General features: G+C 48.0%; 2 protein-coding genes and 1 long non-coding RNA gene across 8 annotated transcripts in view; 1 reads left to right on the top strand and 2 right to left on the bottom strand.

The window, feature by feature from the left end:
* The window catches only part of CCDC61 (coiled-coil domain containing 61), a 106,087-nt gene extending 105,102 nt beyond the window's left edge, over positions 1-985 (bottom strand). Inside the window, exon 1 of one of the 6 annotated variants that reach the window (XM_063937602.1) lies at positions 871-985. In XM_063937602.1, coding sequence (XP_063793672.1) covers positions 871-970 — 100 coding nt within the window. In that variant the 5' untranslated portion in view covers positions 971-985. The other 5 variants (XM_063937606.1, XM_063937603.1, XM_063937605.1 and 2 more) reach the window with 5 other exon arrangements.
* On the top strand, positions 822-6,957 carry LOC134949178 (uncharacterized). The gene is made up of 2 exons (XR_010183119.1): positions 822-896; positions 6,800-6,957. It is a non-coding gene; the product is annotated as an uncharacterized LOC134949178 (long non-coding RNA).
* A 135-nt stretch (positions 6,958-7,092) lies between these two features.
* Positions 7,093-7,590, bottom strand: NANOS2 (nanos C2HC-type zinc finger 2). The gene has a single exon (XM_063938569.1). It carries the CDS (start codon positions 7,588-7,590, stop codon positions 7,093-7,095), a length of 498 nt encoding a protein of 165 aa, XP_063794639.1.
* Between the last annotated feature and the right edge of the window lie 5,833 nt (positions 7,591-13,423).

Raw genomic sequence — 13,423 nt, 5'->3', positions numbered from 1 at the left:
ATCACTGGGATATGACAGAAATAAGAGAGGATCAGCTGAATAGCTCAGGGATGTAACACCCACAGGGACCCCATCTGTTGTCATAACTCCCAGAACTGCTGTCAGACTCCAGTAGATCAACATAAATTTTACAACAGGACAATTGGGGGTGAAAAACCTGCAGCCATCCTGGTTTGGTAGAACTACAAGTACCAGCACACATGCCAGATAGATGATGACAGAGCATGCTGGGACTACTAGTTCCACAGTATCTGAACAACCACAAGTAGAATGTTGGGGAATAATCAGATTATGCAGAGCAAATCACAGGACAGGCATACATCAGAATACTGCCCTCATTACATGTAAGAAATTATAATAGCCGCACAGAATGGCCATCTGTCATACTGCATTACTCCGCATTCTACGAGAGGCATGCAAGACTTACACAGAAATATAAGCGGCCCCGGCTCACCTCTACTTCGCTCTCCCTACACAGCAGCAGCAGCTAGCACCGATTCTAGCATCTACTCTATTCCGGACCCTTGGTCAGTTAAACCGCCGGTAACCCGCAACAACACCGCCCTCTGTGCCCATTTGCTGCCGCAGGCACCGTACCCTCTCCAACTGGCTGCATAGCCTGTACGTCACACCTGAGCCCGCCTTTCTCGCCTTGGTGTTATCCGATTGGTGACGTGCTCGGAAAGCCAGCGCCTCTAATCGGCCATGATGTGTCCTGGCAGACGCTTAATGAGACTGGCTGACAGGGAAAATCGTTGTCATGCCGACCGCAAGGCCTAGACCACTGCCAGCCAGGCCACATCACATTCTCCTCCTGTGTTACACGGTAGACGCGCTACAGTCAGGTCATTATCTGTTGTTGTCACCCACCTATACCGTGGCGTGATGCTTTGTAGGTAGGTAAGCAGCATAAGTAAAGGTAGAGTTCACCAACAGCTGCCCATCTTTGCAGAACTACAAGCTCCAGCATGCCATGCTGATGCCTCTTACAGTGTACATTAGGAATGAGCTAGAGCAGGGGTTCTCAAACTCGGTCCTCAGGACCCCACACAGTGCGTGTTTTGCAGGTAACCCAGCAGGTGCACAGGTGTATTAATTACTCACTGACACATTTTAAAAGGTCCACAGGGGGAGGTAATTATTTAACTTGCAATTCTGTGAGGAGACCTGCAAAACATGCACTGTGAGGGGTCCTGAGGACAGAGTTTGAGAACCTGTGAGCTAGAGCAACACATGCTGCCTAGCCTAGGTAGAGCCAAATTCTAGGCACCCAAATAACCTGTCTTACATTGTCTTGTACTGTAAGTGGCTCCTTTTCCTGCATGTTTCTCTGATCCGTCGCTGCACCTGAAGATGCAGTATCAAATCATCTGCTTGAACATTGATCATCTAAGTAACCCTCAGTGTGGCTGGTGTTTTCACACTGCTGTGGCTAGTGGCCCGGCACTCCCAAGAAATCTGGGCTGATGCGCCCCCATTTTCTAAAATGCTGACTGGGTCTTTTCCTTCCCTGCCCCCAAACATCTGCAGCCTGTCAGTCAGGCTACGGCTTAGTGGGGAATTAAGTCAGACAACGCAGGACCCGATAGGCACATGCACACTACAGGTCCTGCGCATGTGCAGTTCAGCTGATATCGGAGGTGTATGTAAACCATAGGTTTGGGTACATGTCAGAATTATAGATATCCAGAATTTGACACCACACTAAGGGCCTGATTCAGACTTGTAAACTAACCTGATGGTTAGCGTACAAGTCCGATGGTGGGGACTCTGCGCATTTGCAGGACTCGTTTTATGTCCTCACATGCCCATAGCCTGTCAATAAGGATGGGGCTTAGGGGGCCTAAGCCCCATCCTGATTGACAGGCTATGGGCATTTGGGGGTGGGGAAGAAGCGGCAACCGGATTTGTTCTTCAAAACGGAAGCGCGTTGCCTCCATCTTGTAGGAGTGCCGAAGACATTGTATGTGTCTGGTGACGCAGATTTACTGACCATGGCTGCAGACCTGAGATGGAAATCTGAGTAACCTGAAGGCTACTCAGTTGACCAATGATCACACAATGTGATCCGATGATGCGTCTTTAGGCACAACAACAGATCACAGAAGCAGACAGGGAGCGTCAAGCGTGACATAACTTTAGCGGCTCCCTGCTGAAACAGTGTGCCCCTGCCGCGTGAACATTAAAAGGAGAGCTTGGGGCAACCCAGCATCTCCTCCGTAGCCCTGCCCACCACAAATCCTAGATGGAACACTCCATGGGGCTGGTTCACGTTTTGATGATGCGACTGATGGTGGTGTCTAAGGTTACACCAATCGGTATTACATGATGAAAGTGGACGTCTCAGGCCTCGCACATTCGGCTGCACGGATAGACAAGGGAAGGAATTTGTAGCAACATTTGCATAAAGTTGCAGACTGGCGACCATCAATAGACCTTGCTGCTGCTGTGCGTGCTTCTGCGCCAGACTCAGGCTGCGAATGTCCTGGAAACCCCTCTTTTTTTGGAAGTTTACCCGCATTCCAGGGACAGTAGGCCATCCTCCTGGATTACATCCACTTTTGTAGTGAAGTGGGCATGGCCTTCATGACTTGATTTACTGTTATCATGGCGGCGGGGCATCATGACCCATGGACTATGAATTTGCTAGATGGGCAATTAATGCAACTACCAAAATAGAAAAGTTCGGCACTTTTGTAGATGCCCGTTATACTTATGTTGTGCCCTTTTATCGTTGTGTTTAGATTATGTGTCCAAACTGTTTTTTAAACTTTATCCAGTGAACTATATGAATATTGGCAGTCTGAAACAAGGAACTGCACCATTTCTGGGAAAAGCAAACTTTAATTGTCAGCTAGTTATACTGTATGTGTAAGCCAGGCTAGAAGCTGCTAAGACCTACCTATGCTGTAAATTGTTCGGACATGTAATGCTGCCTGCAGCTCCTGTGTCTCCATCATTATGGTCATCTTTTTATAAAAAGCAAAATCAATTAGCTTGTCTGAAGTGATACTCGTCTTCACTGGATATTGGCCCTCATTCCGAGTTGATCGCTCGCTAGCTACTTTTTGCAGCCGTGCAAATGCATAGTCACCGCCCACGGGGGAGTGTATTTTCGCTTTGCAAGTGTGCGATCGCATGTGCAGCCGAGCGGTACAAAATAATTTTGTGCAAAACAAAACATGCCCTGAAGTTACTTATTCTGTGCGATGATTCTAGTGACGGAGGTCCCGGAATTGACGTCAGACACCCGCCCTGCAAACGCCTGGTCACGCCTGCGTTTTTCCTACCACTCCCAGAAAACGGTTAGTTGACACCCATAAACGCCCTCTTCCTGTCAATCTCCTTGCGATCGGGTGTGTGAATGGAATCGTCGCTAGAAGCATTGCACAGCAACAATGCTGTTTGTACCCGTACAACGCACGTGTGCATTGCGGTGCATACGCATGCGCAGTTTAGAAGTTTTTTTATCTGATCGCTGCGCTGTGAAAATTGGCAGCGAACGATCAACTCGGAATGACCCCCATTATGTGTTATACATGAATGCCTGCAGTATGTCATGCAGAGTATAATGAAGGCACAAAAGTTAGGCCCTGCTTTACACCTTATTATTCATCCCACTATATGAGAAGCTCTACCTGCTGTACCTATAGTAAAAAAAAATGACAGCTATCAACATATTCTATGCATTTCTTCAAAGCCTGGCTATTACATATTATGCAGGTACTGAGCCGGAGACCTCAGTGTTCAGCAGGTTTTCCTAGTATTATACAGTCATATCTAATCTATAAAGGAAAAGGGAAGGCAGGGATATGCAGTGAAATAGTGACCAACCCATTTAAACAGGATGTCCGCCTTTGTGTTGAACAAAGGTGAACATCCATTTAAACAGGTTCATCATATAAACCTGGGTATACATTAGGCAATGTGTACCCAGCACGACATTGGTGGCGACGGGACCTGGCAGGGGGTGCCGACATTGGCAAGTGCGTACACACTTGCTGAAGCTGGCAGCGATTGAGCAAGGATGAGCTGGGGCCTGGAGGATGACGCGCACATCGTCAGCAATACAGTGCGTACACACTTGCTGAAGCTGGCAGCGATTGAGCAAGGATGAGCTGGGGCCTGGAGGATGACGCGCACATCGTCAGCAATACAGTGCGTACACACTTGCCGATGCTGGCAGCGATTGAGCAAGGATGAGCTGGGGCCTGGAGGATGACGCGCACATCGTCAGCAATACAGTGCGTACACACTTGCCGATGCTGGCAGCGATTGAGCAAGGATGAGCTGGGGCCTGGAGGATGACGCGCGCATCGTCAGCAACACGGTGCGTACACACTTGCCGATGCTGGCAGCGATTGAGCAAGGATGAGCTGGGGCCTGGAGGATGACGCGCACATCGTCAGCAATACAGTGCGTACACACTTGCCGATGCTGGCAGCGATTGAGCAAGGATGAGCTGGGGCCTGGAGGATGACGCGCACATCGTCAGCAATACAGTGCGTACACACTTGCCGATGCTGGCAGCGATTGAGCAAGGATGAGCTGGGGCCTGGAGGAGAACGCGCGCATCGTCAGCAACACAGTGCGTACACACTTGCCGATGCTGGCAGCGATTGAGCAAGGATGAGCTGGGGCCTGGAGGAGAACGCGCGCATCGTCAGCAACACAGTGCGTACACACTTGCCGATGCTGGCAGCGATTGAGCAAGGATGAGCTGGGGCCTGGAGGATGACGCGCACATCGTCAGCAATACAGTGCGTACACACTTGCCGATGCTGGCAGCGATTGAGCAAGGATGAGCTGGGGCCTGGAGGATGACGCGCACATCGTCAGCAATACAGTGCGTACACACTTGCCGATGCTGGCAGCGATTGAGCAAGGATGAGCTGGGGCCTGGAGGAGAACGCGCGCATCGTCAGCAACACAGTGCGTACACACTTGCCGATGCTGGCAGCGATTGAGCAAGGATGAGCTGGGGCCTGGAGGATGACGCGCACATCGTCAGCAATACAGTGCGTACACACTTGCCGATGCTGGCAGCGATTGAGCAAGGATGAGCTGGGGCCTGGAGGATGACGCGCACATCGTCAGCAATACAGTGCGTACACACTTGCCGATGCTGGCAGCGATTGAGCAAGGATGAGCTGGGGCCTGGAGGAGAACGCGCGCATCGTCAGCAACACAGTGTGTACAAACTTGCCGATGCTGGTAGCGATTGAGCAAGGATGAGCTGGGGCCTGGAGGATGACGCGCACATCGTCAGCAACACAGTGTGCACAAACTTGCCGATGCTGGTAGCGATTGAGCAAGGATGAGCTGGGGCCTGGAGGATAACGCGCGCATCGTCAGCAACACAGTGTGTACAAACTTGCCAATTTTAACGATGTGTCACTCCGATCTATCGAAATCGGTCACACTGTTAAGAAAAATCGTCTAGTGTGTACCCAGCTTTACACTTGCATATCCCTCCCTTCCTTTGTTCTCCGGGAGTACCTACCTGGACACCTGTAATCTGAGGATGTCCTGTACAGAGCATGTGATGTATTTAGACATGTGATCCTATAGTTCCCAGGGGTGGTATTCATGTGACCGCCGGTCAGCTGACCGACAGTCACATGACCTCCTCCACGAGCCCGACGGCTCACTTTCCCGATGGTCGGCATGCCGACCAATAGGGACTATTTCCACTCGTGGGTGTCCACGACACCCATAGAGTGGGAATAGAACCCGTGGCGACCGCAGGTCGCCACCGAGCCCGCAGCGTGGCGAGTGCAGCGAGCCCGCAAGGGGCTTGCTGCACTCGCCCCTCCCCACCGGGATCCCGGCGTCAGTATGCTGCCGGGATCCCGGCGTCGGTAAGCTGACCGACGGTCAGGAGACCGCCGGTCAGCCATACTACACCCGTTCCCAGGGACATATACTGTATGAACATCTCTAGTTCTTATCTACAAATAACATTTAGTGGAGAACTACTAATACCCTTTGGGGGAATGCAATTGTTTATCACATTGACTGCGCACCCAATCTCCAGTCTAAATTGACGGGAGCTCATGGGGTGCAGTTCAGTTGGGGTTTTTCGCGCTTATCATGCACAAATAGACCTGGGGTTTAGCCATGTAAAATGGCTAAACCTGACCAAAGTGGTGGGCGCACCACGAAAAGTGCCATTTGGGCACCCACTCTGTGCTCATTTCAATTCGCAGCCTCTGGAGGCTGTAAGCTGAACTGCCGGCGCTGCAGCTGATCGTGCCTTAACGGATAATTTGAATTGCTCAGTTAGGCGCAGTCCAGTGGCTACCGCCACAATAAACAATTGAATTCCCCCCTTAATGTCACAATCTGTAAAGAAGAATATGTATATGCCAAGTACTCCCAAGTTATTTTACATGCCGAGGGGTAAATTTACACAAGCTTCTAAAACAGAAAATTGGTGATATTGCCCAAAGAAACCATCAGATGGTGTCTATAATTTCTCTTTTGCTTTTTAGAAAATGATGACAGCATCTGATTGATTGGTTGCTATGGGCAACTTCACCAATTCTGTTTTATAGTTCAAAACTATAGCACTAGAAACTATAGCACTAGAGAGGCAGATTTGACAAAGCATAGGCATGATAACATTTTAACCATTACCTCACACTATATATACACACACATATAAGAATAAAGACTATACATTAGTGAAAATATAAATATTTATTGCGAAGTGGCCCAACAAAAAAAGTTTTTCTCTGAAGCCATAAAACAACTTTTAATAATAAGAACTTAACTTGTATGTTTATTCTCTCCCAAGGGTCAAGCCGTGGAACAGTCACTGGTAAAAGTCAGATTGAGTGAAACATACCTTGAACCAGAACATAAATGTGACTTCTTGTCGTGTCTTAGGAATAGCTTCTTTTTATGTGGTAGCAAAATAAAATAAACACATGGGTGTCCCCCATACAAAAAGAATCTCAGTCCACTGCTTCATCTCTGCAGGTTCAAATGCTTAAAAAACATATTACAAATAGTCTGACCCTTACAACTTAGAGAGAAAAAAAGCTGGAACTTGGCTTCATGTTGAGGAGTGCCGATTGTCTCTTTGACTTAACGTTTCACCTTCCGCAGTGCACAGTTGCGTCCGCTCTTTTTGTAGAGAATCTTATTATTGTTCATCGGGCAGTATTTCTTGGTGTGCGACGATTCTCCAGTTGCCCCACACAATGTGCAAGTATACATTTGTAGGACAGGGCAAATTATTCTACCCTGCTCGTCTTTCAGATTGTGACCAGTGTACACATTGTGTGACTCCCCATTGTGTTTGCAAAAATGGCACATTTTCCCCCGTGGCTTGGCTTTTTGGTGAGCTAAGGAGTCCAGCTGAGTTTCAGAGTCAGTGCATAGGAACTTCAGTTGAGCTTGAGAGTAGGTGAGAAGTTGCACCTTTGAGTGGATGTGACCTTCATCCTTAGTGTTGACCTTTGGGGTCTTGGGAGGATCGAGCAGGTGATCTGTGGCAGGATGCGATTCTGAAATATCCAGTCTTGCCATCTTCTGGATCACTGAGGCCAGCTGTAGGTAGTCTTTCCATGGCTGGAAGTCCATGATGATAGTTCTGAAGTGTCTGACTTATGGTTCCCCATATGACTTATATTTACTTTTGGATTTAGGTAGGAGGAGATTCAGCATAATACTCCTCCCCACTGTAATAAGCTATCCTCCCATGTGTGATGTGCCAGAGAGCAAGGTCAGATGATAAAAGCAAGGGAGACTTGTTTATCTTTCAGTGTCACAACATTGTTATAAGTTGTGATAAATTCAATCCCTATCATACCCAGAGCTTGCATGATGCCTAGTTGTAATTCGCCTACATATATGTGAATACTCATGGGAAGGAAGCAAGAACATTTATCATCATAAAGATCCTTCTTTTCCCAGTGAACCCCCACAGTAGCAGTGAAAAGCAGCGGTCTTCGTCATTACGGATATACAGGTAGATCTGTCATCCCCACATAAGCATAGTGTCAGTAGAACAGGAAGTAATGCCTGGAATAAAAACTAGAAAAGTGACCGTAACATTCCCTTTTTGGTCTTCTCTTAAAAGCTACAGAGGGTACCTTTTTATACTACTAGCATACTCCTGAATCTGTCTCCTCCATTAACTTGGCCCTTATCACACGTAGGAAATAGTCTAAAAAAAATAAATGTATATACCTCTACGGTAAACATGATGCAATAAATATCAGGCATAGTATATACTCGTACTATAGGTAGTTTGTTCTATAATAAATTTTCTTCCATTGTACAGGGTTACTTGGAGTAAAGCCTACGCAGCAGATTGACAAGTCACTGTCTTGATTGTCGTCCTAGAGGCTACTGGCTGATGTTCAGCAACGCAGCTGCCTACCAGAGACCAGAGTAACTATTGGAGTTGGCAGTGAGTATTAATTTCCAGATGAAATGACATCTCCTGTTACTTCCAAACACATTACATTTACCCATCCAGACATGTGCTGAGCACCACAATCAGTGGTTGGGATTCCACAGTCTAGGTATACTGTCAGAAGCTTCATGAGTAAACGTCTTTCATGCAGACTGCTTGGGCGACTTTTGCTGCAGCCGGGTCTGCAACTTTACATTGAAGTGTGCACCTGAATACGCAAGGGCTGGGACGCCCAATTTTGAAAGGCTGCAGACTCAACCATTGGAAGTATCATTGGGACTGCAGAGTATGACCACTCCTGCAATACTCCCCCATAACAGACCTATCAGACGGAAATATCTTTGTGCATCTGTATAATCAACTCCCAGTCATGGCCCAGGAATGCCCAATACATGCCAGAATCAGTAATTGGTCCTGCTATTTAGTGCGCACACACCGTGGGACTTTTTAGAGATTTAGACGACTGCGCAATCACAAAATTAGCTAATTAACGTGAACATCACCATTTGCATTCAATGCGGAATAAGCCCCTGGGTTATTTTTTTAATCAGCTGACCCACCCAATCACAGTGTCACTGTCCTCAGTCAGATCATACATTACTTGATAATAACTCTCATCAGTTAGGAGAGGGAAGGGGTTATTAAAGGCAGCCATACAGCATTCCCTGTCACTCTGCCTATATATATATATATATATATATATATATATATATATATATATATATATCTCCATCCACTCGTCATATAACCAGATCTGCTCATATCTCACCTGTATTCAACTATTAAGGGACACATATAACAATCCATCTTCTGTAGTTGCACTAATTTCCGGCTGTCTATCAGACATCTGCTCATGGATGTCTCAAAGGTGTTTAAAATTAGACATAGAACATATTGATCTTATACTCCAAAGCACTGTCTGATTTATCTTTAACAGTCAGTGGTACCAGGGCCGGACTGACCATCTGGCCGGTGGCACTGGGCTGGTCCGGCAACACATATACTGTATATGAGTCCCAATAGGGCTCAAAGTGCTTTACATTTGCATTAAAAAAAACACCACCAGATATAATTAATCTTAGCAGAAAAGAGAACTAAGCATTTGGGTTTTACTTTTTAGGAACTTAGTGGACATTAATGAAATGCTGAGTAAACAGGAAAGTCTTAAGTCTGTGTTTGAAGATTTCAAGCATGGAGGTCTCTTGCACTGTGCTGGGACGCCCAGTTCTGGAGATCGACCCCCAGATGAATGACGGGAGATGCTAGGAATCGGGTACAGTGCTATCCACTTCTTGGATAGCATTGGGCCTGATTCAGGTCCCATTGTAGTAGTCACACATGCCGCAAAGTACTGATGTTACTCTGTTACCAGATGACGTTTGTTCCCGCACACCAGTTTACAAAGAAGTTTCTGTTCAGATACCTCCACCACTATCCGGCTCCTTCCTCCATAGGTCGTGCATGCGTGAACCCACAGTCATGCATGCACAGTAGCACTTCCTCCATAGGTCGTGCATGCGTGAACCCACAGTCATGCATGCACAGTAGCACTTCCTCCATAGGTCGTGCATGCGTGGACCCGCGGTCATGCATGCACAGTAGCACTGCTGAGGTCAGACTTGACAGTGCTAATTTCACTGCTACTAATTTTCACACTAAAGTAGCAGTGAAATGATTTGCGGAGACAAATGATTTTCGGATCAGCTGTCTCCACGCTGTCCGGCATGCGGATGCAAATAAAAAAACGTAATTATCAAGGGCTGACGAATAGGCCCCTCAGCGTCTTGTCACTTTTCCTTTGATATAAAGTAATATATGACTAAGTGACTGCTAGTTGTCTGTATCTCAGAGAATCCAGGGAAGGTCCACTGAGACAATGCAGCTAGATACTATAATTATCTTTTTATTTATGTAGTGCTGACATACTATGCAGTGCTGTACAACGAGGGGATCATGACATGATACAAATCACATATAATGGCATTAATCAGGTGGTAAGATGGTCCTGCGCAAATGAGCTTGCAATCTAGGAGGTGTATGGAACACGATATAAAAGGTGCCATAAAAACAATAGGGCACAATAATATAAAATACTGCTGATCCAAGCTGGTGTCTCCGCACAGGTTTCCGTCCCCTGTGCAGATCCCATGGGGCCTCAGCAGGAGTGAACAAAGTTCTGTTCTGATGACTCGGATTATATATTGAAACATCTGTAGAATTAAAAAGATAAAATGGACATTATCATTTATATATAAATTCCTTCAATACATGTCTCTCACTCTCTGATGATTCAGTATATTGGGCCTAATTCAGACCCGATCGCTGCGGTGCGTTTTCGCACAGCGGGTGATCTGGTCTGAACTGCGCATGCACCGAAATGCGCAGGTGTGTCGGTGCGCAGCGAAGGGATGGTGCGAACAATGTGATCGCACAGGCGAGCGCAAGGTGACTGACAGGAAGTGGCCGTTTGTGGGTGGCAAATTACCGTTTTAGAGGAGTGTCTGGAGAAACACAGGAGGGACCAGGCGTTTGGAAGGAGGGTTTCTGACGTCAGCTCCGGCCCCGATCATCGCACTGGAAGAGTAAGTCCTTCTGTTTGTGCAGCTCTCCTGTACATGCGATCGCACCTCTGCACAGCGATTTCCCCTCCCCCTGTAGGCGGCGACTACCTGATCGCAGGGATGCAAAAAACACACCCTAGCGATAAGGTCTGAATTAGCCCCATTGTGCATTGAGCACATGCATTTTCACATAGAAAACCATGTGTGCTGTAAACCCCAAATATGAGAAAAGTATGATCTGTTTGTGCTTCTGCAAGGCAAAATAATGCATATTGTATTGCCCCGTAGTTCCCAGTACCAGCCATTAGAATGCTAGCTGTTAATGGGGAGATCTACAGAGTACTAAAAGAGAACCTTTCAGGTACAAAAGTACATCTTCCATGCTGCCTTGTGCATACCTCCCAACATTCACCCAGGGCAAATTGGGACAAATTAGATCTTGTAGTTGATCATCCCAAATCCCCCTCCCCACCCCAACCCAATACACTCAGAAATGCCAGCTTTTGTTAACCCCCCCCCCCCCCCCCCCCCCCCATATGTGACACATCAATTGTGACTGTCCTGTCAAAATCATGACAGCCATGTTTTGCTTGTAATCTCACACCAGCCCAGGAGCTGCAACTTGTAAAAGCTGACATTTAGTAAATGTGCCCCTTAGATGGGGTGGTGGTCGGGAGACCGACGGTGACATGACCTCCTCCAGCATCCCGACCCCCGCTATCCCGATGGTCGGCATGCCGACCAACAGGGACTATTTCCACTCGTGGGTGTCCACGACACGGTCGCCACCGAGCCCGCAAGGGGCTTGCTGCACTCGCCCTTCCCCGCCGGGATCCCGGCGTCGGTATGCTGCCGGGATCCCAGCGTCGGTAAGCTGACCGGCGGTCAGGAGAACGCCGGTCAGCCATACTACACCCCTTAGATGGATGTACTCCTAACTCTAGAGGAGTCCCTGTGTAAGACCTAATAAAACAAAGCTCCCCCCTGCTGACTCAGACCAGGACGTAGTGATGGAAACGCAAGCGGGTCTGGCCCGTTAACAGGGCGGCCGTGTGACAGGAAAGATGGCTGTGCTGTGCCTGTCTGCAGCCAGGCTGCACAGGTAGGGGGCTTCCCTTATTTTGTGGGGTCTGAAATGCGATCGCAATTGAATTGCGATTGCGGGCAGCAGTTAGCATGCTGGGCGACCCCAGCATGCGATCATCTGCAGTTGTAGTTGTGCTAAATTAGGCCTATAAAGTACTTTTTTTTTTAACTAAACAGCTCCTCTTCATAGTGGACCATCAGCTTCATACAGTAAGGCAGCCTTATTACCAGCTGAACCTACAGTATATTCACTAACAGCTCACTAATAACAGGCAACATCGGTTATGTCAGCAGTACATTTTCAATTAGTAGCTGTAATAACAATGAAGTGGACAGGTCCCCTTGATCCAGCACCCTTGGCTAGCGTCATTCCCCTTTAATACATCCCTGCAGCCTATTAAGTAACCCTGCAGAGCGTTCCCCCTTCCCATGACTCAACCCTTCTGCACCTGCAAACTTCTTAAGGATTGTTTGACTAACAAATAACAACTTAACTAAGAAACTATGTTTCTTTTGCATAGTGACAGGATGTTGTATTTGCCAGATTTGTAATTTGTGAACTTTTACCCCTGGCATCATGTGCAGGTGTCACACTACATTAGATGGCAGTGCATAGTGGTGTATGTGACACAGTCACCTAGGAGGGAGAAATTACAGCTTCCCCATATGCTCCGGGGATGGAGTAAAAACTGCAATGATCCAGAGTCCAGACCATACGGGGTGGCTGTAATCTCTGAATCCCCGGTGACAGCTGTCAGTCATCTCGTCGGATGGGGGGGGGGGGGTCGTCGGATGGGGGGGGGGGGGGGCGCACTATAAGCTCCACAGTGGCAGAGGTTGTTGCAGAGAGCCAGTTCGGTCCGGCATTTCAGGTTTCCGACAGTTCTGGTTTTTATCTAATCATTGCGAGTTGATCGCACGTAGCAACTTTTTGCTGCTCGTGTGACCAACTTGACACCACCTATGGGGGAGTGTATTTTAGCATAGCAGGGCTGCGATCGCTTGTGCAGACCTGCTATGCTAAAAAAGTTTCCTGCAAAACAAGACCAGGGTCAGACTTAATTACCCTGTGCGACGGATCCAGCGACGAAGGTCCCGGTATTGACGTCAGACATCCGACCTCCAAACACCTGGACACGCCTGCGTTCGGATCTCCACGCCCGGAAAACGTGAGTATCCGCCCCGGAACGCCTCCCCGCTGTCAATCTTCTTGCGATCACGCTAGCGATCACTTTCCTCTCTCTTCTGGTCGTTGCCCGGCGACGGCTGTTGCTGGGCAACTACACGCGTGCGCATTGCTGGCGCCGTGCATGCGCAGTTCCGACCTGTTCACACGGAATGACCCCCG

Source organism: Pseudophryne corroboree, chromosome 8, assembly GCF_028390025.1.
Source record: "Pseudophryne corroboree isolate aPseCor3 chromosome 8, aPseCor3.hap2, whole genome shotgun sequence".
Taxonomy (NCBI): domain Eukaryota; kingdom Metazoa; phylum Chordata; class Amphibia; order Anura; family Myobatrachidae; genus Pseudophryne; species Pseudophryne corroboree.
This window is presented reverse-complemented; position numbering and strand designations above follow the sequence as displayed.